This window comes from Cynocephalus volans, chromosome 5 (genome assembly GCF_027409185.1).
Source record: "Cynocephalus volans isolate mCynVol1 chromosome 5, mCynVol1.pri, whole genome shotgun sequence".
NCBI classification, from domain to species: Eukaryota; Metazoa; Chordata; class Mammalia; order Dermoptera; family Cynocephalidae; genus Cynocephalus; species Cynocephalus volans.
In genome coordinates, this window is record NC_084464.1 from 118,835,507 (window position 1) to 118,859,431 (window position 23,925).

The window sequence follows — 23,925 nt, forward strand, 5'->3', positions numbered from 1 at the left end:
TTCCTGTCCCTGAGGCTACACAGTCTAGTGAGGAAGCAGATACATGAATAGATGTAGAAGGTGCTATGCACTTTAATAAAGGAATATGTAAAACGCAGTGAGAGCGCAGAGGTGATTAACTCTGCCTTAACAGGTGGAACAGATCAGGGTCTTTGTGATAGGAAAAAGAAAAGCAGCCCTAGGATGGCCTTTCTTGTCTCAAATACTTACCCGTTCAACCTACCACAGCAGCTGAAATATCTACTTTTAAAAATGTATTCCTTTAGATTTAGTAATTTAATCACTTATTATGATAATATTTATTGAATGCCCTCTACATGCCAGGCTGTGTTCTAGGTGTTGATGATACAGTAATGAATGAAACAAAGTTGTTGCCCTTTGGAGTTTTCATTCTAATGGGGGGAGACAGATAATAAACTAGTAGACAACTAAATCTATGTGAGGTGTGAGAAGTACTACCTGACACAGATTTAGAAAATGTGGCAGAGAAAGGGGCAAGAGAATAATGGTGGTGGTGGAAGGGAGCTGCTATTTTAGATGAGATGTCAGCAAAGTCCCCTTTAATGAATTGGAATTCAAGCAGAGACCCAAATTAAGTGAATTCACCATGTGGATATCTTAGGAAGAGCATCTGAGGGAGAGAGAACAGCAAGGACAGGGTCCCAAGGCAGAAGTGTGCCAGGTATAGACTGATAAACAGCTAGGCAGCTAATGTGGCTGGCCCTCCTCAACAATCCCCAAGACAAGTATCATATGAAACCATTAACACCAATTGGCAAATAAATTAAAACTAGATGCTTATAACCTCAAAAAGCTAATAGGGAATGAATATAAGCCTAGCAAGTTTTCATGGCAGGGTTGAGGGAGAAGGAAAATGGCATGAAATATAATAATCGTTATGATTATTGTTGATGTTGTTAACACTTATGAAGTACTTACTACATACCAGGCACTGCTCTAAGTTAAATGCATACATTAACTCATTCTTCTATTAGTTAGGTACTAGTATTAACCCCATTTAACAGATGAGGAAATTGAGGTGCAGAGGAGTTAAATAATTTGCCCAAGGCCACACTAGAACTTGAACCCAGACTGTCTGGCTCACATCTGTGTCCTCACAGCTCCCCTCTGTGAGGGTAGAGCTGCCGGGCTGTTGAGGAGGAGGTGTGTGGCAGTGTGGCCTCCACAAGTCACAGGGAAGCAGGAAGAGTCTAGACACCCAGGTGTCTGGGGTAAGGGCAGCAGCAAGGAAACAGAGAGCCAGAAAGTAATTGCCTTCTTCACAATTATGCCGTGTTGTTTCATCTTTGTTTAGAGGTTGACCTTCTTAACATAGGAAAGTATAAGAAATCTTGTTGAAACCTAACATCAGAGCTTCTGAAACATATCACGAAATTCTAGGGGATCAAAAAGATAAATATATAATGTAATGATAAATATACAAATGTAAACTGTAAATTTTTTTTTTGTTTTTTAATCAAGGCTTTCCAATCTCTGGATTTTACCACCTGGATGAAGAATTTATTTATTTATTTTTTTTTTATTTTTTATTTTTTTTTTTGGCTTTTATTTTTATTTTATTTTTTTTTTTTTTAATTTTATTTTGTCGATATGCATTGTAGCTGATTAATGCTCCCCATCACCAAAACCTCCCTCCCTTCTCCCTCCCCCCCTCCCCCCCAACAATGTCCTTTCTGTTTGCTTGTTGTATCAACTTCAAGTAATTGTGGTTGTTATATCTTCTTCCCTCCCCCCCCCCGATTTGTGTGTGTGTGTGTGTATGTGTGTGTGTGAATTTATATATTAATGTTTAGCTCCCTCCAATAAGTGAGAACATGTGGTATTTCTCTTTCTGTGCCTGACTTGTTTCACTTAATATAATTCTCTCAAGGTCCATCCATGTTGTTGCAAATGGCAGTATTTCATTCGTTTTTATAGCTGAGTAGTATTCCATTGTGTAGACGTACCACATTTTCCGTACTGGATGAAGAATTTATGATCAGAAGTATTGCTACCTTTTCATAAAGTATGATATTTTAAAAATCAGAAACATATCAGTAGATGAATGATGGTCCTTCCCTTCCTCCTCGTTATCCTTCCAGCATGAGAGCATCCAAATGTGTGCCCCTAATGGCGGAGGCTGCTGGCCTGCTCACCTTCTGCACTTCGTCCTGATGTACACCCAGGTTTGGTTTATTCAGAATGAACTTAAATTGAAATACGGGAAAAATGGAATAATTTCAAAGAACTAAGAGAAGCACCACAGTACCTGTTTTTTCCTGATGGAATTTAGTGGATCTGCCTATTTATCAAGTATTACACTTAAACTACAAAGCTTATTTTATTACAAGAGCAGACAAATTATACCCTGCTTATATCACAGGTGTGTATTCCTCTTGCAGACCCCCACGCTGCTGAAGAAGACGGCTGAGCTACAGGCTTTCAAGCTCTTTGGCATCATCTCACTTTCCTCTCCATTGCTCAAATATCATAATAGCAGAGTTCAAACCACAAGAATAGTCACATAGTGTTGTGAAATATCTCCCCCGTAGGAATTACTTCATCAGAGAAAGACCACAATAAAAGCTTTCAGAAGGAGAAAACAGACCTACAGTTACTAGATGTGGGAAAGGGGAAGGAGTGAGGAATTATGGAGTAACTGGGTAAGGGACACAAAAAATAATTACAATTTGTAATGATGAACATGCTAATAATATTGATTTAATCATCACATACTGTACACAAATACTGATAGTCAATTCTGTACACTATAAATATGTATAATCGAAAATAAATGAATTTTTTAGAAAAAAAGAAATTACTTTATCAAATGCCAAGTTCAGTTAGTGCCAAGGTGCTGGATACCTATGGAAAGATCCAACAGTTATGATGATTGCCAACATGTATAGCCATTGAGAAACTCATAAGGACAATCCACTATATGTGATAATAGCAATAAAAAATATCACGAAGGGTTAGGAAGAAAAAAGATATTTAACTTTAAGTAGTCCATTGGCCCAGATGATTGAGGAAATTAGGATGTTCTTAAAGGGCTTTAAAAAATTAGGCTAAAGGAAAGTTTAGAATTTCAACACAAACTTAAATCTATAAGATAGGTCTAACTACTCACATTATCAGCCTATTCATTGCTGTACCATTAACCCATTAAATAGCATATTGGAAAGCTTCCTATCAAACATGATTTAAAAAAATTTTTTTTGCTTGCCAAGTTGTTTGAAAAAGAACCTTTTATACGAAGCAAATAAAGTCTTTTTGCAAACTCTGTTGCCGTGTGTCAAAGAAAAATCATTAGCTAACTACTTTACTGGTTCATAGTACTTACAGCAATATTTAGACTAGATCCTGGCACGCTTTCAGCAATTAGTACATCTTGTTGCATAAAGAACTTATGCGAGATAGTGGTAGTCGGGGAGTTTGTTTTGTTTTGTTTGTTTATATTTGTTTAAAAATTATTTAATAGAACACTTACGAGTCAGAACTTAAAGCAAATATCCTGAACAAAGACAGCATGCACTCAGCAACCTTTTTAAGAGGGCAATATTAAAATAAAGACTTCCAAGTAAGACAGGGTATTTACAGACGAGACATATGCCGGCTGACTGGCTATGTTTAGAACAGCAGAGGAGCATTTAGATTTGTTTCCTGTAGAACTCTCTGGGACTGATGAGGTGATGTTTACACAAATGTTTGGATGAAGTCACTGGGATATTTTTACTAGATGCCCAGATATGTTACTAATCTTCTCTCTCTATCCCTTTCCATCTCATTAGGTCAGTAGGACCATAGGATAGGCGTGGTATTGTCGCTCCCTGTAATACTAAGCCCTTTATTATTTTTTTTAAAGAAAAGTCTTTCCAATGGATTTTCTTATCTTCTTATATATCTCCAACAATAACAATGAAGACAAACATTGTATTGCTTTGCTAAATATGCCCACCAGTCTGCAAAGCAACAAACTATTATTAAACACATTCTCTCATTTAAAAAGTAATTAATGTAGGCATGCCTTCAAGGGACTGTTCCACTATTTCTATCCTTTGCAAATATGCAAACTCTGCCTTTCATTCTAGTTCATCTCTCTTAGCTGCCTCTCTTGTTCAGTCACAATCTCAATTGTCAAGTTTTTTAGTGATTTCCATATCTCCTTCTATTCCTTATCTTCAAAATTTACATTCATTGTAAATAACAGAATGATGTTTTCTCTTTTACTAAAATTATACCTCTTTCATGGCCCAGAATTTCTTGTTTCTGTCTAAATTATCATAGTTTGATTATATTCCCTGTTAAATTATTTCTGCATTTATGTCTGCTTCTCTACTTTTATGAGTGTTATTTAAAATTTTAGTTTCCTTATCTCAGCCATGTCTCTGTGAAGGCTGACAGCAAAGTCTCCAGAATAGAACCAAACTCTCACTCCACGTATTGCCATTTATCTATCTTAAGAACAAAAGATTTCCTTTTATGTATTGGCACACTACCCCGGATCATGGTTCCTTTAAAGTTTCTATATGTGAGGTTATGGCAAATAAGAACCAGGCCAGGCAGGATCAGGCTCAAGTGGCTTGAGCAAAACAGTATTATTCAATAGTGAACTGGTGACACCTACCTTTCCTGTGGATAGAGATACAGTACCATGACAAGGACAACTTTCAAACTCACCAGTTAAAGCTGTGAAGTTCACTACTAAACTCTGCATGCACAATTTTTTAAAAATCTGACTCTCATTTCTCAAGGAAAAGAAATATTCTCTCCTCTTCTTTTTCTTTAAATCAGATAAATGCTACACATTAAATACAGGTGCCTAACACACCTTGCCCAAAAGTCAATAACTGTTGAAATAAGTTTTTAAAAATTTATCAAAATTTCATTCAGAGAAATGTTTCCTTAAGGAAGTGTTTAGAAAATGAGAAGGACTTAGTGGTATCTACAATGGTTTAAAAGTATGTTTTTCCCAATCCCATGTGATCTTCACGCAGGCAAGTTTATGTATAGAACCCTCCAAAAGGCTGGGGTTCCTGTAGCAGTTGTAACTCCAATGTGCTCTGCCATTGGCACTCTTAGAATCAGCTCAGTGCCACTATGAGAAGGTGGGTGGAGCCAGTGTGAGACTATGCACAAGGCTTGTTCTGATGAGGCTAATGGTGTGTGGCCAAGGCACACACAGCACTCTCCAGTTTGTTGCTTAGCTGTTCATTTTAAAGAAGTTTCATGAGCAGAGCCTTATGTTCATATCACAGATCCAAAATTACCCAAATTAGGTAGTCAGAAGCACCGTAAACAAGAAAAATAGACATTTGCCCTTGGGCTTCTTTTTTCCTACTATAAGTCAAGTGCATCACTGAATGTGAAGATCTCAATGTGCACTATGCAGGGAGAGTAGATGACCCCATGACAGCTGTCAGTCACTGCAAAGACCAAGATGCCCAGTTTCTGAGAGATCCTGAGGCGTGGTCCATCTTACCAGGTTAATTTCTAAGCAAGAATGCCTTCATTTAAATAAAGAAAATGTCTCGCAAACTTTTAATAACAAGAAGGACTTCTACAGCAGTAGAAGAGGAATATTTTAAAATTCATTTTTCTGCAGCCAATTAGGCAAATGTATAGTAAATCTGATTTTGGAAATGAATTCGTTGATAACAGTATGTTAATTCTGTTTTGTGTTCTACATTGAACTAAACAGCTTAGTCTGTCCACCACAGTTGAATGGTTCCAGAGGATTATTGTCCTATTTGCCAATATACCAAAGTCATAGAATCAGACTAGATCTTAGCAAGGCCTGGCCCACTACAATAATCATAGCAAAATTACTCAGCAGTTCGAAGCAAAGGGTTAGATACATACCTAGCAACATGGATGGATCTTAAAAACATAGTGCTTAATGAAAAAAGAAAGAAAAGCAGCATTTGTGCATACAAAACAATACACATTTTACAGGAAAATATACGAATTCAAAGGTACACGTTAAAGACATTGGAATGGTTGCCTGGCAGGGGAAGGGAGGAAGTGGAACAGGAGAGGAACATGCGGATAAAAGGACTAAACAGACAGACAAAATAAGAGAGAAGCTCTGCATAGACCAATGATGATAATGTACCATAAACAAAGAGCCTATAATTAACTCAACTCTGCACTTGAGGTCCAAACTGGTGGAGAGAGGTGGGGAGGAGGAGGAGGAAAACAGCTCATGAAAATAGTCTAACATGTTAATTCTCCTCCTTACTATCTTAGATAATAAATCCAGGGACCATAGCACTATCCTTTTTTGTTTTTAATTTAGTGCACAATACAGATTTTTTTTTCAAAGAGTAACACAATAAACAATTGTGATGATGATGGTGCCAGTACATTATTCTTCTCATCCATCCTAAAATGTTGTCTGTGTACATTCCATTTTAAGATTGTTCAGTTCACACTGGAGAGAAAACTAGAAAATTCTAATGAAGCAAACTTACCTTCAAAGCCTTCATTTGTGACTCCACTGGTGTTTGCTTCATCTCTGCACTGAGAAATAATATATAAAGAAGAATTTCTGAATAACTGAAGCTGATCTTGAATTTTCTGGAAAGTAGGCCTTTGGTCAGGTTCTTGAGCCCAGCATTGGGTCATTAAATTCCACCTGGATGTGTGGGTAAAGTGGGAAAGTAAATGATGATGGGATCTCTTTTCTGATAACCAAGGTAAGGTCATTTTAGAAGTAAAAGAATTTGAGTTCTTGCCAGTTTTTCATAATTCATATAAATGAATCAGAACAAAAGCTTTGGTTTCTTATTTAAGAGTGGCTTTCAATATTCCTACTTTTATTACATAACACCTTTCTTTGAAAAGCTGACACTATTTCAACAGTAATAACACTTATTAATCCAAATAAATAGATGAATAAATACGTGATTGGAAAATGTCTACTTGACATATAAGGGAACTAACAGCTATGAAATTTATTGAAGCTAAGATTAAAAGATTTTACATACATAAATACATTGATATCTAAAAGAACATAAAATTTACTCCAGTGCACAGAGACAATTAGTGGCAGAACCAGAGGTAGAAAGTAAATTTGATTCCAGTGCTTTTACTTTTCATTACACTGTCAGGTTAATTGAAAGACTCAGTTCCCCAGACATTCATAGCTGGTTGATTAAACATTATCTTTTCCTTAGTGGTTTTCTGAAAAATGTCTGTGTAGCACTCTTAACTAGTGTTCATTCAAAGATTTGCTGTACACTTATTTTATCCCAGCAGTATGTCAGGACCTAGGGAAGTGGCAGTGTGGTTCCTGTCCTTGTAGGTTATATGCATAGTAAATGTAAGAGTGTGACAAAATTTATCACCCCATAACTCATATGAGCAGGAAAAAATAGTAACTTTTACATTGTCTGTAACAAATTAGGTCTTTTTCAGAGTCCCCACTTAGCAAAGAAAATTAACTTCACTTAACGGCAGTGCTGTTTATAACCTAGTCCAATCCACTGTTTTAAAAAATCTTTTTAGATAATATTCAGTGTTTTCTGGATAATTCGGTTTCCCTTATTTCAAGGCCATCCCTACCCTCTCCACTCTCCTCTCCAAGATGATGTCAGGATACATTGTGTAAGAGGCTTATGTGACTTAGTGTAGCTCAGTGAGGGGTCCTTCGAACTCCGTTGTGCCTTCCAGATCTTTGCTAGTTTCAGTGGCTCATCTGGAACTCAATAAGGAGGGACTGGTCTGGTCCATTCTGTAGTGATCAGCCTCAATTTAGTCTATGAATACTTTACCTATTCTTTTGGCCCTTCCCCACTGAACTGGTCTTCCTTTGTCTCTCTCTAGCTGGAGCCTCCTCTGAGACTCTATTATGTCCTATACCTGCTACAAAGGCCCAGGGAATCCATTCCTGTTTCTGCTGAATGTCCACAGGGTGCTCTTTGGCAGAATCTCTAGTTCTCAACAAAATGTTTACTTTTAGGAGACAAAGGACTTTTGGAGGTGTGAGCTAGATTTTCTCTATCTGGACATGCCATTCTACCTTTTTAATGATGCTGGGTCTCTCCATGTCAACGCAGGGATCCCCTGCTCAGTGACCAGTTTGACATCTCCCCAAACTGGGAGGGAGTGGGATAGCTGCCCCATGCCCTTGGTGTTTCCCACCTAAACTAACTGAATCCTGCAGAGGAGGTTTCCTGGCCTGGATAACCAATATCTTCAGCCTCATGCCTGTGTCCATCAATTTTTCTTCTTTCTACACTTCTCCAGGGCGTAGGATTGAGGTTTCTATTCACTTCCTCTGTTTTATTAGACTATACATATACAAAATTGTATGTTACAGTGACTCATACCTGGTACTAAACACACTAACAAGAAGCTAAAGGGCTCTAGATAACCTTCTTTCTCCTCCGTGCCTGCATTTCAAGTGTACAGACTTACTAAAAGTTCAAGTACCTGCTCTCTTTTTCGTCCTTCTGGAGCTGTAAGGCAGATTGGGGGCAGAGAGAGAGAACTGATAAAGCAAGATAAATTGGGAGGTATTTAAAAATATTAGTACTACTATATCAACAGATAAATATATACAGTTACAAATTATAAGATCTTTAAAAAGTATTAAAGAAAACAAACATGAGTCCAAACAGAGATGTAACCTTCTGGTAAATTGCTCACAGAAGGCCCCTCTGCAGAGGTGACATTTAAGTCAAAGAACTTTGCAGGAAAATAAGATATTAGTCATGGGAATAGGGTGTGGATGGGAGTCAGGGAACACACTGGAAGAGGGGAAAGCATGTGTAAAGTCCTAAATTTGGAAAGAGCTTGGCACGGTTTAGAATCTGAAAGAAAGCCAGTGTCGCTGAAGTGCGGTCATTGAGAGGAGAGCATGAGATGCGATCGGAGAAGGAAGCCGAGATCATGCAGGTCTCACAGGCTGGGCAGGGAGTTGGATTTTATGTCACTTCAGTGGGAAGCTGTTGAAGGTTTTAAAGCAGGCATGACCTTTACATTTTTAAAGGATTACTCTGGCTGATATGTGGACAATAGATTGTAGAGGGGCAAGCTGGAAGCTATTAAAGAAGACTAGGGAGATAAAGGTGGTTTGTACTCAGAAAATGGCAATAGAGGTAGAGCAAGGTTACATCCAATCACTAGGTGACAATGACCCAGAAAGCATTATAGGTATTGTATTTAAAATAGCTAGCATCTATTTTAGGAATCATAATGCAATCTCCATTCCATTACAATGTGGCATGCAAACACCACTTCCATTTATTTCATTTCTTGACAAGCACTTCAGGTCAGAGTTAGTACTCAATAACAGGGCATTATGGAGAAACCTAACATTGGGCTGCTTTCTACTTGTTGATCTGATGACTTCTCATACATACAACAAGGAATTTACATTCTGTATATAGAATACCAAACTTCACTCTATTTTTAAAAAGTTAGAATCATAACTGAGAAATAAGTGAAAGACAACTTAATCTTTTACGTATTTGCTTATTACCTGTGCCATTTAGAAATAGGGATGATACAAAAATCTCAATGAAGGATCATTTGACTTTGAAATAAGGTACTATAACTGATACCATATCAAGGAATTTAAACCCATAGTTAAAGTAGAATCTTGATGAATAATCCAAGAGTTATCTTAAGAGTTAAGAGGAGAAACTGAAGTATTATTATTATTCTCTACAGGAAACATTTCTTTTATGAAAGTAAAGCTGTAATTCAAAGATATTGCTGAGGCATAAACAGAATCTCTCAAGATTTGTCATATTTAAATTATGAAGTTTTTACTTATTTTATTTATTTATATCCTGCTTGATTCTACAAAGGATTCAAGATACTTAGTGGAGATTATTTAGAAGGAAAGGAAGAAAAGGAAGAAGAAAGAAGGGGGAAAGGTGAGGACGAAGGGGAGGAGATGGAAGGAAGGAGAGAAGGCATCCTTAAAGCTGCCATTTAGCAGCCTGCATCTAACCCACTTGCTCTGCCCTCCCAAAGTTCAAGCTCTTGTTTGATCTATGTAATTTATTTAAACAGATAGCCCTAATTTTTTCCATCTGTGGAGGTTTAAATTTATATTGAATTCAATCTTTTTTCTTTACTTAACTTTCTGATGGCAAACACATATGACCATTTTAATATATAAAACCTTTCTGTTCCACCATCCAGGGACAAATGAGGATTAAGAAAAGAAGAGCTAAATAAAGCAATAAAACTTTTACTTTTTTTTTTTACAAAAAGTAAAGAATACAACTGTGTTCTTTACACAAAGAATATAGCAACAAACTGGCAATGGAATAAAATAAAGAGGATTTTAAGAATTTAATAATACTAAAAAATGTGTTTCTTATATCTTTAAAGTAAATTCTCAACAACTATAACTTTGGCACAGCTTTCCCTCACAAATATGCCCCTATCAGAATTCTGTATCATGCATTATATACTTACACTAAGTTATAGTTACAAATAATCAAACATATTATTCTAAATAAACTTGCAGCTCCTTCAAGTCTGTTAAAATTTACCTGGGTTTTAGTTCTAGAAAAATACTCATTATAGTTGAAATTTCTCATTTGCCTAAATATCCGGGTTCACAGTCCTCCACTCACCATGCAAACCCTTTACTTCTGAGACTCATTAGCCTTGCTCAGTATTAGTCTCTACGAATATTAAAGTCCTCGGATACATACAGCAATTGAAGTTCAACAGATGAAAATTTCATAGCATCTTTCAGTATTAAGGGGGCAAGTTTCCATAGGCATTTAAACAAAGCACATAAAATACAGATTTCAAGAATTCCTTTACTCATTATACCCAACCCTGGAGAGACCTAATTAGCATCTAGGAGCACATATTTTTAAAGGGTAAAAATGAGATGGTGAGCCTCCATGTTCTCCTGTTGTGGCCTCCTACAGCTGAGGGCCTCTCCAGTAATTCCAGTTGCCACTCTGATCGTCTGTCATAGAACCCCAAAGCGTTCTCACTTGAGCTCTGTCATTGAATCCAAAGAGCTCTCAGAGATTGCCCTTTGATCCTGTTTCTTCTTAGGAGTGTGTGTAGTGGTCGTGAAAAGCAAAGGCTGATGAGAATACTGACGGCTGAGCTTTGCACCATACATCCCAGGCTATGGGGAGAAGGGCAGGAATGCTCTGAACCCAGCATTCCACTAATAGCTGAGTACAGTGTAGCCATCTATGGGCTCACCTGGCCCAGAGTGCATCCAGGTGCTGAGTATTTAAGCAGTGAATAGGAGGTGCAGTGTGGCTCAGTGCAGACTTTCAACCCTTTAAGCTGGGCCTGTGATCTCAGAGAACTGCTTCAAATAAAAATCAGTTTCCTCTGTACTCTAAGGAGAGTAGTTAATCTTTATCATGACAACTTAAGGCCTGACCAGATTGAATGGCATCCCTGAGAGCTCCATTTCCTAGCACAGCTTGTCTTCCTGATTGGCAACATATCTTTAACCCTTCACGGGGCTCCGCAGAGTCAGACAGCACTTGGGGAACTTGGAGCATTGTTTACTTTTTATTAATGATGTTCAAGTGAACTTCAAAAGCTCCAATGGAAAATTTTGGTTTCAAGAAAATTATGTTTTTATACAATATTAGGGCAATAATGTATTCAACGAATGAATTATTTAAAGTAAAACTAGATAAAACATTATCTTTTCCCACTCATTTTCCAGCATCTTTCTAGCACTCATTACTCTTTCTTCTAGTTTTTGAGTATCTTCAGACAAAGCAAAGTTCAACATACCTACATTTTTCTCTTTCACAAAACAGCAATTTATTATCTGCTTCCATCCTCCCCAAACAAAATAATTGAACATATCAGTCAAATTGTATAATTCAGAGATTTGTTCCTAAGGTACATATCCAAAAGTATTTCATGATTATGATGAGGTACATTACCCCCTGGAGGCAGAAGGAAATATGCCAGATAAAATCCTAACAGCATAAGGATGATTATGTGTAATTGAAATTCTGGGGAAAATTTCTGAGTGTTTGACAGATGTGTAGGAGATGCAAAACAGTCATTACTTTGCTAACTATGTAATTAAAACATTTCACATTTAGGTGTGCTGGGTTTTTTTCCTCAAGCCCTAGATCAAAGGTTTTCAAATTTTGTATAATTTCTTATCCTTAGTTTACAGAATATTTTTCCCATCTCCCCCCCAAAAGGATCATGAACCATTTTTTTTTTTTTTTTTTGGCTCTATTACCATACTTGGTCAGGTGTGAATATATCTGATTTCCCCATAAATATTCCAGAAGCTGTAAAAGCTAAATCTGAAACAAACAGTGGTTCAAATCTTCTTCTAGCTGGAAGATTTAAATAATACAAAAACATTCACCCAGTAGAACATCCAACCAAGGTGCCCAGCTCTTAATCATCTTTTGGCTCAAGTCTGAATAATCCTCTAAATAACACAACAGAGTCAAGGCAGTACAACCACGGTGTGCATTCGCATACCGCTAATTCCTTTTGCATTTGTCTGTACCACACAGTTTAGCACTTTATTACATGTTGGCCTGTCGTCCAACTGCTCCGTGTGCATGTCTTTTCATTCAAAATACATTCTTAGATGCTGAAGAGCTGTGGCCCTGGTTTAAACACCTTTGTTATCCACATAATCCTTAGCATGGTATCAGGCACATAATAGGGTTTATAATTGTTGATTATTTGTTCTTTTAGAAACTTCTTGGATAAAAAAACCTCTTGGAAAAACTTTCAAGATTTAATATTTCTGCTGAGGTTGTCCACAAGGAGGCAGATAACTCTCAGCCTTTTATAAATAGACCAAAAATCACTAACTTTTCTAAGGATTACTATTAGAATTCAATAGTAGCCAGGATCAATTTGATAGAATTACTAATATTTAGCCATTTTGTGTTAAGTTCACAAGCAGATAAGAACCTGTATAATTTGTAGTGATACTATGTCCCATCAATCAATATAAGCTATATCAACAAAGGCAATCTAACTTTTAAGCAATATATTCCTATTTAGTAAAATCTTTTAATATGCAGATTAAGATATTAGCCAAATCAGGTCTCCCAAAATAAAATGAATCTGTATGTGTGCATGTGTACACACACATACACAGAGCTATCATTTATTTATTAGAATTCACTTAACCAGGAATATAAATATATTGTCTCCAAAATTTGTTTCGGAGTGAAATATCATGCTCATAAATAAAAAGAAACCGTGATGTATTTGATTAATTATGTGCCACAATTAATTTACATTTTATGTGGAATGTACAAATGTATAAATTCCAGTGTTTATTTTAGCATACCATACCAAAGATTGCATGAGCACAGTTTTTTGGTTTTTGAGTGCTTATGTTAACCCAATTAACTTACAGATCACCAGGACAATTTCTTGGTGGCTCCAGTCTCCCTCCTGTTTGCACATAGTTTAAAACATCAAAGTTGGAATGAGCTGGATAAGGTTGGTGACCAAGAGTTAAAATCTCCCAAATCAGAATTCCAAAAGACCTAAGGATATTAAAGGGTTTGCTTTAATTATACTTATTACAAACATCAGGTTTACAGTAGTTTCTCCAACATTATTATTCCTGGGGCTATCAGAGTCTACTTTGTGATTGGCATTACTGGCCCTATAAAAGCAAATGGTAGACTTAAAAGCTGGCTGCCTTAAGAAAAAGTAGAGCAAGCCACTGAGTAAGAACAACACTTCAAAGGTGAAAGGAAGGCTTAGTGGGGGTACACATGCACACACACAGCAGAGACACAGACACACATACACATGCACACACACAGCAGAGACACAGACACACATACACATGCACACACACATACATAGGCATACAGACATGCACACTCTGTTCCTCCCCTGGCTGAAACCTCACTGAAAGCCTCCATCTCCTAAGGCTTTCAGTACATCAAAATGTGGATACGCCAAGAGGCGAGCAGGTGAGCATTTCACCACTTTCCCGCAGAGATTAAGAGGTATAGAGTGCTAGTAAGAATGGAGAGGAAAGGCATGAATAAAAACTGGCAGTACTGAAGACCAATTTTATTTCATCCACAATTTTGCCTAGGCCTAGCCCAGCTTAAAAGTCGTTGAACAGATCTCTGTTTTTAGCAGCTTTAGTCAACAGTTGGGGGTCAACAAGTAAAAATGAGGGGCCTTATTCAAAAATAGATGTCCAAATCATAAACATCCCCAATGTCTTAATCTTTTGGCGATCCATGATTTAAAGTATATCTATAAATTAATGACCAAGCATTCCAAAATTGTAGGCATTTAGGCACATGGTTGGACATTAATTCATAAGTACCAATTCCCATTATTCATATGCTTCTATGCCTTTGGAGTGTAATAAAATACTTGAAGTAAATGTCTCTATTTTATATATATTAGTAAGATAAAAGTTCAAAATTGATTGGGGGAGGGGTAGAAACTGCTGAGACCCAGGAATAGTCCCACCTTGACCACCAGCTTTCACTTTAGCTTGAGGCAAATCACTTAACCTTCTCTGGTCTCCTGTTTTCTCACATACAAAAAACATTAGCTGTCCCTTTAAGATCCCTTCTGGGCTCTAACATTTGATGGTTTGCCCATATTTCTCTGTGTCCCGTTAAGGGGACCGCTCACCATACATCAGATTGAGTAGTGAAGATTCCATCCATCAAACTTTCTGGAGCCATCCATCGAACAGGAAGCAGGCCTTCACCTCTCTTCCTGTAGTAATCATTTTTATAAATGTCTCTTGCAAGTCCAAAGTCCCCGATCTTCACTGTCCGTGTAGGACTGGTATAGTCTTTCACAGAGACAAGGCAATTCCGAGCTGCCAGATCCCTATGGCAGAAGGTTTATTTAATAATAAGAAGAAGAAAGTTCCAGATGTCAGACATGAAACAGTTGTAGGTCTGTAGAAAAGAGTGACTTTTTGCAGAAATTATTGCTATTTTGAAGGAATGAAAATGTTTAATTATCTTGTGTGTTTTACCAAAACTACAGGTGATTATTGTGTCAATATCCAAAATAACCTTGCATCTAGAGTATCATTGTACCTGTGAATGAAGTGCATCTTTTCCAGGTAGACACAGCCTTTTGAAATATCTACACACAGGTCTACAAGGTCAACCAAGGTGAGTAAAGGACCATGAAACTGTAAGAAATGAAGGAAAAATTACAGGCACTTTTCCAGTTTGCACAAAATATATACAAATATGTGTGAATATATGGATACATATGTATACACACACACACATGTATATGCTTTAAAAGAATTTTTAGTTATGGTTACAAGAATTCAAAGAGGAAAATAACTAAATTTATATGAAATAAATAAGTGACAGACTATATTTATTTTATTTTTTTAAAGGACCGGGTTCTTTGATTCACCGTTTTTTGTTTTTTGGGTTTTTTTTTTTTTTTTTGGTGGCTGGCCAGTGCAGGGATCTGAACCCATGACCTTACTGTTATAAGGCTGCACTCTAACCATCTGAGCTAACTGGCCAGCCCAATAGTTTATAGTAAGCAGAGGTGATATGTGATATTTATTGAAAGATCTCAGGATGTCAGGTCAAACAAATCAAGATTTAAGCCTAGTTCTGCTACTTACTAGTTGTGTAAATTTGCTCAAGTGGCTTAACTCACTAAGCAGCTTTCTCATATGTAAAATGAGCAATAAAACTGACCATGCAATTTTCCAGGTAAGAAATGTAATATGGCTAGTACATTGCAGGCACTTGATAAGCAGTAGCTGCATTCGTAAGTAGTCATAATGATCATTTCATCAGTTATAGCTAGTTTAATTATTGGCCTGACTGCACTCTATTATGTCACTCATGACAATGGGGTTGTTCCTCATATAAGCCCCATATAAATTGCTAGCAATAATCTATTTCAAGGTTACAGATTACTCCTCTCATCAAAGAGAGCCAGCACAAATATACACTTGAGCCTGTACTGGTTGCAATGATTTCTAGTTGAAAAAAATCAGCTGAGGTTTTTATTAGTACCATATGGAAAAAATTCAAAGTTCCTGCACTGAGGCTATATTCATACACTATCTGTCCCTTTCCATTTCCCTGTAATTACCCTGGTTCAAGCCTTTGTCATCCCTTATCTGATGCATCCAAAACCTTTCCTTGTCTCCGGGCTCCTATGCTTTCATTAGCTTGCAATGTTGCAACACACTTTCTGCAGAGTCTATTATAAATTCCTAAGCATGGCCTCTATGGCACCCCAGGCTGCACTAGCGTCTCTTCAAGTGCATGTATTTCCCATCGTTTCTCCTCTCACAGTCTGTGCTTCAGGCACACTGAGCCACTTGCCATTCTTTATATCTGCATTTCCTAGCCTCTCTTCCTTATTCCTGTTTTCAATTTTCCAGGAAAGTCCTCCTTATTCTTTTTTTAAAAATCATTACACAATGCAAACATTTTTTGTGGACCTTTACCAATTTCTCCCTACTACCTACCCCTTTCCCACCTCTCCACCCTACCCCCCTCCCCCACCTACACCTTTTCCACCTCTACTGGCCTCAGTTCCACTCTCTTCTTTTGAAAGTTCAAGGAATTATTGTGATTGCTGTATCTTTCTTTTTCTTTCTTTCTTTTTTTTTTTTTTGTTTGTTTTCAGTTCCTACTTATGAGTAAGGACATGTGGTATTTCTCTTTCTGTACCTGACTTATTTCACTTAACATAATTTTCTCTGAGTTCATCCATGTTGCTGCAAATAGCAGAATTTCATTCTTTTTACGGCTAAGTAGTATTCCATTGTGTATATATACCACATTTTCCTTATCCAGTTGTTCATCGATGAACATTTAGGTTGGTTCCAACTCTTAGCTATTGTAAATCGAGCTGTGATAATGATTTCCATCCCTTTGAGTATATAACCAGCATAGAGATTGCTGGGCCATGTGGCAGTTCTATCTATAGTTGTTTGAGAAAACTCTATACTGTTTTCCATAATGGCTGCACTAATTTACAGTCCCACCAACAGTGTAGGAAGGTTTCCCTTTCTCCGCATCTTCATCAGCATTTGTTATTCTCTGTCTTTTTGATACTGTCCAGTCAAACTGGAGTGAGGTGATATCTCAGTGTGTTTTGATTTGCACCCTGATGCTGAGCGATGTTGAGTATTTTTTTTTCATTTGTCTCTTGGCCATTTGTATACCTTCTTTTGAGAAATGTTTTATTCAGCTCCTTTGCCCATTTTTTAGTTGAGTTACTTGTTTTTTATTGTTAAATTGTTTGATTTCCTTGTATATTCTGGCTATTAATCCCTTGTCAAATACATAGTTGGTGAATATTTCCTACCATTCTGTAGGTTGTCTTTTCACTCTGTTAGCTGTTTCTTTTGCTGTGCAGAAGGTTTTTAGTTTGATATAATCCCATTTGTTTATTTTTTCTTTTGTTGCCTGTGCTTTTCTTATTTATTTATTTATTTATTGTATTTATTTTTATAAATATTTATATTTATCAATATTTATTTTTTAATTTAATAATAAATTAAAGTGTGACATAATAGAGTGACATTAAAGAGTAACATAACAGAGTGCAGTCAGGCCAATAATTAATTTTTAATTTTTAATTTAATTTAATTTATTATTTAATTTATAATAGTATTTATTTTTATAAATATTTTATTTATTCTTTTCTTTTGTTGCCTGTGCTTTTCTTTTCTTTTCCTTTTTTTTTTTTTTTTTTTTGTGTGTGTGTGCTTTTCTTATTTTTTCTTTTGTTGCCTGGTCTTATTCATAGTCTTTGCCCAGTCCTACTTCCTGAAGTGTTTCTCCTGTTTTCTTTCACTAGTTTTATAGTTGCAGGTCTTACATATGTCTTCAATCCATTTTGAGTTGATTTGGTTATATGACAAGAGGTGCAGATCTAGTTTCCTTCTATGTATGGATGTCCATTTTTCCTAGCATCACTATTCAAAGAGGCAGTCCTTTTCCCAATGTGAGCTCCTGGTGCCCTAGCCAAATATCAGTTGGCTCTAAATACGTACATGATTTCTGGGTTCTCTATTCTGTCCCATTGGTCTAAGTGTCTGTTTTTATGCCAGTACCATGCTGTTTTGGTTACTATAGCTTCATGGTATAATTTGAAGTCAGGTAGTGTAATGCCTCCATCTGGCTTCCCACCTGCCCCCCCTCAGGATTGCTTTGGCTATTTGGGATCCTCTGTTGTTCCATATGAATGTTAGGATTGTTTTTTCTATTTCTGTGAAGAACGTCACTGGTATTTTGATGGGGATTGCACTGAAACTGTAGATCACTTTGGATAGTATGGACATTTTCACAATGTTTATTCTTGCACTATCCAAGCACATGGAATGTCTTTCCATCTTTTGTGTCCTTTTGAATTTCTTTCAGCAGTAATTTATAGCTGTCATTGTAGATATCTTTCACCTCCTTGGTTAAATTGATTCCTAGGTTTTTTGTTTTGGGGTTTTTTGTGTGTGTGTGACTGTTGTAAATGGGCTAGCGTTCTTGATTTCTTTTTCTGCTAGTTAATTATTGGAGTATAAAAATACTATTGATTTTTGCATGTTGATTTTGTACCCTTTAACTTTACTGAAATTGTTTATCAGCTCTAAGAAGACTTTGGTAGAGTCTTTAGGTTTCTCTATATGTGGGATCGTGTCATCTGCAAACAGGGGCATTTTGACGTTGTCTTTTCCAATCTGGATGCCCTTTATTTCTTTCTCTTGCCTGATTGCTCTGGCTAGTAATTCCAATCTTATGTTAAATATGAGTGGTGAGAGTGGCATCCTTGTCTTGTTCCTGTTCTTAGGGAAAAAATTGAAAGCTTTTCAGGATGACATTGGCAGTGGGTTTGTTGTATATGACTTTTATTGTATTGAGATACTTTTCTTCTATATCTGATTTTCTGAGTCATTATCATGACGCAATGTTGAATTTTGTCAAATGCTTTTTCTGAATCTGTTGAGATAATCAAATGGCTTTTGTCCTTGATTTTGTTAATGTGGTGTATCACATTTATTGACTTGCATTATGCTGAACCATCCCTGCATCCCTGGGATAAATCCCACTTGATCATGGTGTATAATTTTTTTGATGTGTTGCTGTATTCTGATTGCTAATATTTTGTTGAGGATTTTTCTGTCTATGTTCATCAGAGATATTTGAAGGGCATTTTTTAATTTTTTTGTATCTTTGGTTTTGGTGTCAGGGTGATGTTGGCCACACAGAGTGAATTTGGGAGAATAGCTTCTGTTTCAATTTTTTTGGAATAGTTTGAAGAGAATTAGTATTAATTCTTTAAAGGTTTGGTAGAATTCAGCAGTAAAGCCATCTGGTCCTGGGCTTCTTTGTTGGGAGACTACTGATTACTGCTTCAATCTCATTGCTTATTATTGGTTGCTTCAGATTTTCTGTTTCTTCTTGGTTCAGTTTTGGTAGTTTGTACCTGTCCAAAAATTCATCCATTTTCTTTCAAATTTGTTGGAGTATAGCTGTTTATAGTAGTCTCTAGTGATTTATTTCTGTGGTATTGGGTGTAATGTCTCCTTTTTCATTTCTGCTTTTTGTAATTTGGGTCTTCTCTCTTCTTTTTTTAGTTAGCCTAGCTAATGGTTTGTCTATTTTGTTTATCTTCTCAAAAAACCAACTTTTTGTTTCATTGATCCTTTGTATCATTTGGGGGGTCTCTGTTTCATTTAGTTCTGCACTGATCTTAATTATTTCTTTCCATCTACTAATTTGGGGATTGGACTGTTCTTATTTTTCTAGTTCTTAGTGTTATCGCATTAGGTTGTTTATTTGAAATCTTTCTATTCTTTTGATGTGTTTATTGCAATAACCTTCCCTGTTAGTACCACTTTTGCAGTATCGCACAGGTTTTGTTATGATGTGTCTTTATTTTCATTAGTTTCAAGAGACTTTTTGATTTCCTGTTTAATTTCTTCTTGGACCCATAGGTCATTCAGGAGCCTGTTGTTTAATTTCCATGTGTTTGTATAGTTTCCAGAGTTTTGCTTGTTATTGATTTCTAGTTTTAATTCATTGCAGTCTGAAAAAATACTTGAAATGATCTCAATTTTTTAAAACTTGTTGAGAATTGATTTGTGACCTAACATGTGGTCTATCCTGGAGAAAGTTCCATGTGCTGATGAGAAGAATGTATATTCTGTAGTTGTTAGATGAAATGTCCTGTAGATATCTGCCTGGTCCAATTGGTCTCAACTGTAGTTTAAATCCTGTATTTCTCTGTTGGTTTGCTGTCTAGATGATTTGTCCAGTAGTGAGAGAGGGGTGTTCAGGTCCCCCACTATTATTGTATTGGGGTCTATCTCTTTCTTTAGGCCTAATAGTGTTTGCTTTATATATCTGGGTGCTCTGTGTTGGGTACACATATATTTATAATTTTTATGTCTTCTTGCTGGATAGGTCATTACATAGTGGCCTTCTTTGTCTCTTTTGATGGTTTTGGTTTAAAGTCTATTTTACCCAATATAAGAATAGCTACTCCTGCTTGGTTTTGGTTTCCATTCATGTGCTATATCTTTTTCCATTCCTTCACTATTAATGTGTGTGTGTGTTTACAGGTGAGGTGAGTCTCCTGAGGACAGCAGATAATTGGGTCTAGGTTTTTAATCCAGTTTGATTCTTTTGAGTGCCGAGTTTAAACCATTGATATTTAGAGTTGTCATTGAAGGGTATTGTCTTACTCCTGCCATTTTATCAATTTTCATTTGCATGTCTTAAATATCTTTTGTTCTTTTCTTTTCCTCTTATTGTTTGTCTTTGATGTTTGTTGGTTTTTTGAGGTGGTAAGATTTAGTTTCTTTCTCTTTCTCATTTGCATTTTTGTTCTACCAGTGGGTTTATTTCTTTCTTGTGCATTTGTGATAGTGGTTATCATTTTTTGTATTCCAGATATAGAACTCCTTTAAGGATTTCTTGCAGGGCTGGTTATATAGTGGTGAAATCATGTAGTTTTCATTTTTGTCTGGAAAATACACTATTTTCTTCTCATTTCTGAAGAATAGCCTTGCTAAGGATAGTAGTCCTGGCTAGCAGGTTTTTCCTTTTAGTATTTTGAATATATCATCCCATTTTCTTCTGACCTGTACAGTTTCTGTTGAGAAATCTGCTTTTAGTCTGATAGGGCTCCTTTATCAATAACTTAACACTTTTCTCTTGCTGCTTTTAGGATTCTCTCTTTGTCACTGAGCTTTGCTAGTTTGACTATAATGTGTCTTGGAGAGGATCTTTTGGGGTTGAATCTGTTAGGGGATATTTGAGCCTCCTGGATCAGAAGGTTCATGTCTCTCCCTGTAACTGGGAAGTTTTCCATTATTCTTTTGTTGAATAGGCTTTCTATGCCTTTTCCATTCTTCTCCCCTTCTGGAACACCTATGATCTGAATGATACTTAAAGTTGTCTGGTAGTTCTCTGAGATTTTCTTCATCCCCCCCCCCCTTTTTTTTTTCTGTCTGCCTCGGTTATTTTAAAAAGACTACCTTTGAGATCAGAAATGATTTCTTCTGCTTGCTCTAGCCTGCTGTTCAAGCTCTTGGCTGTGGTTTTTATTTTACTGAATGATTCCTTTCAGCTCCAAGAGTTCTGCTACCTTCTTTTTTAAGGTATTAATCTCTTTGTAAATTTCCTCCTTCATATTCTTGATTTTTTTTTTTTCTCATTTCATTATGTTGTCTAACTGAGTCTTTTCACATCTCAGTCAATTTCCTTAAGATTATTGCTTGGAATTCCTTTTCAGTCATTTCAAGGGTTTCCTGCTCTATGGGTTTTGGTACTAGAGAATTACCATATTCCTTTGCTGGTGTCATATTTTCTTGGTTTTTCCATATTTCTAGTATCTCTGCATTTATGTCTGATCATCTGGTAGAGCAGTTGCTTCTTCTATTATACTAGTGTGAGCTTTGAGGAGAGAGACTTCCTCTTCTTTTTCTGATCTCTGCTGGTGACTCTCCTGTGTCAATGTAGTTGAGTGGGTGGCAGGCTGCCTGCATAGTGGCTGTGACTACTACTGTGGCAGCAAGCAGCTCTTGCAGCAGCAGTGGCTGTTGCAGTGGCCGTTGTGGACCACCCAAATGGAAACTGTGTGTTCAGCGTGCTTCTGCCTTCTTCTGGGGGTTGAGGTGGGTGCTGTCCATGGCTCCTGCCTAGGATCCCAGGCAAGCTCCTGCCTTTGCTGGGAGGTGTGCATTGCCCATGGATCCTGCCTAGGGCCCTGCGTGTACTCTTGCCTACTGCCAGGTGGTGGGAGTGCCCAAGCTCCTTAGTCTTGATTTCCATTAGCACCCTTCACTGAGTATCTCTAACAATTTCCAACCTGCAAATTCCTCAGTTCCTCACAGAAGGGCTCTCTTAAGTGCTGCTTCCCCTATCTCCCCTGGCAAGCTCATGTCTTGCCCCAAAGTTAGGAATAATCCTAACATTCTGGGAATCAATACCACCATGGTCCCACTCAACCACACCTGGGGCAGACAACTAGGCTCTGACCTTGCTCCCAAGAATCAATGTCCTCCAACCTCATTCAAGTCCACTAGATTCCTGTTCATGGCCCTGTCTGAGTTCCTGCTGGGTGTCCTGACTGGTTCACTGGCTCCTGTGTGAATGGAACCCTGCCTTGTTCTTGGCAACACATACTCTACTCTGAAGACTTTCTCTTGGTCTAGAATTCTGCTCCTGAACTTCAGTCTGGTGGCTAGTGTCCTGTTCTCTCTGACAGATTTTCATAAAGTTGCCTGCCTGCTTGAATCTCAGACTATTACATACTCCTGATGTCCTCTATGACAACTTGTTGGGACACTTCATCATTACATGTTGGGCCTCCTTGACTCTAGATGCTACCCTGGACTACCACCTGTCATCTCTTGGCAAGCCCTCCAGATATATTAAATCTTGATCTGGTTCTATCCCTGATCAGAGCCCTTCATGACTCAGTGGGAGGGTGTACTTCAGCTACTGTCTCTCCTGCCTTAGTTGTGTCCCAAACAGAAGACCTCTTCCACAAGGCCTTCCCAGCTTTCCTCAGTTGGAAACCATCCATCTTTCCCCTGTGCTTCAGTAGTATGTTCATGGGTCCTCCAACTTTTTACCTTCAATGCATAATTTATTTATATGTGACTTATATCCCTACCACATGGCAAGTTCCTTGAGAGCAAGATTCACATTCTTCACTGTCATGCAATAAACACTCAGCAAAAATCTGATGAATTAAATTGTATCTGGAAGGCAGTGCATTTACTACTACATATTATTTGTATTTTGATAGGTTTTTTTTAATGTTTTTCTATCTTAATATAATTCTAGAAAATCAACACTAGAAAACCTTAGGAAGATTTTGGTTTAATATTCCATTTCATGGATGAGAAACTGGGCTCCTGAAAGTGAAGGACTAGACTGAGGTTTCTGGGCCTAGTAACAATCAGTCCTTATGCATTCAATCCAACAACAGTCCAAAAGCCAGGACAGAGAAAAGGATGCTTGTGCTGGTTCTTCTGGAATGGTGCTTGTAAGCACTCCCCATGGAGAGATTGCTGGCCAAAGATGAACTTAGCATGATGGTGATGTAATGTCTGTGGGATTCCTCCGTGGGCCTTGGGCCTTCATTCTGGCACTCAAGACCTAACAGCATCTCTATGGTAGCAGCCAGTAAGAAAAGCTCTGGAAGCTTTCTAGGCAAGAAAGGCAGCTGAAGAACTGACGTGCGCCTGAGAACCAGTCATTGTAACCATTATGATCCTGGATGAACAGGAATCGTTGGGAAAAAGTAGATTCATGGTTGCTTTTAGTCCATCTACATACTCAATTCTCCCCTCACCCACCACCACTCCCAAAACAAAACAAATCTACAGATAACTCTCTTGTTAAAGATAGGGGAATTGAATGTGTGCATTTTTAATCCCACTCTCTCCCCAAACCTCACTAAAATGACAGCATAGAGGAAATATTT

At 37.3% G+C, this 23,925-nt stretch overlaps 1 protein-coding gene across 2 annotated transcripts in view; it reads right to left on the reverse strand.

Annotated features, from left to right (window-relative positions):
- ROS1 (ROS proto-oncogene 1, receptor tyrosine kinase) overlaps positions 1-23,925 on the reverse strand; it is a 139,662-nt gene that overhangs the window by 477 nt on the left and 115,260 nt on the right. For both annotated transcript variants that reach the window (XM_063097740.1, XM_063097739.1), the window contains exons 40-43: positions 15,036-15,133; positions 14,617-14,820; positions 13,359-13,493; positions 6,474-6,637 (exon numbers count right to left, since the gene is read on the reverse strand). In XM_063097740.1, the coding sequence (XP_062953810.1) occupies positions 6,474-6,637; positions 13,359-13,493; positions 14,617-14,820; positions 15,036-15,133 (601 nt within the window). The remainder of the gene's footprint in view (positions 1-6,473; positions 6,638-13,358; positions 13,494-14,616; positions 14,821-15,035; positions 15,134-23,925) is intronic.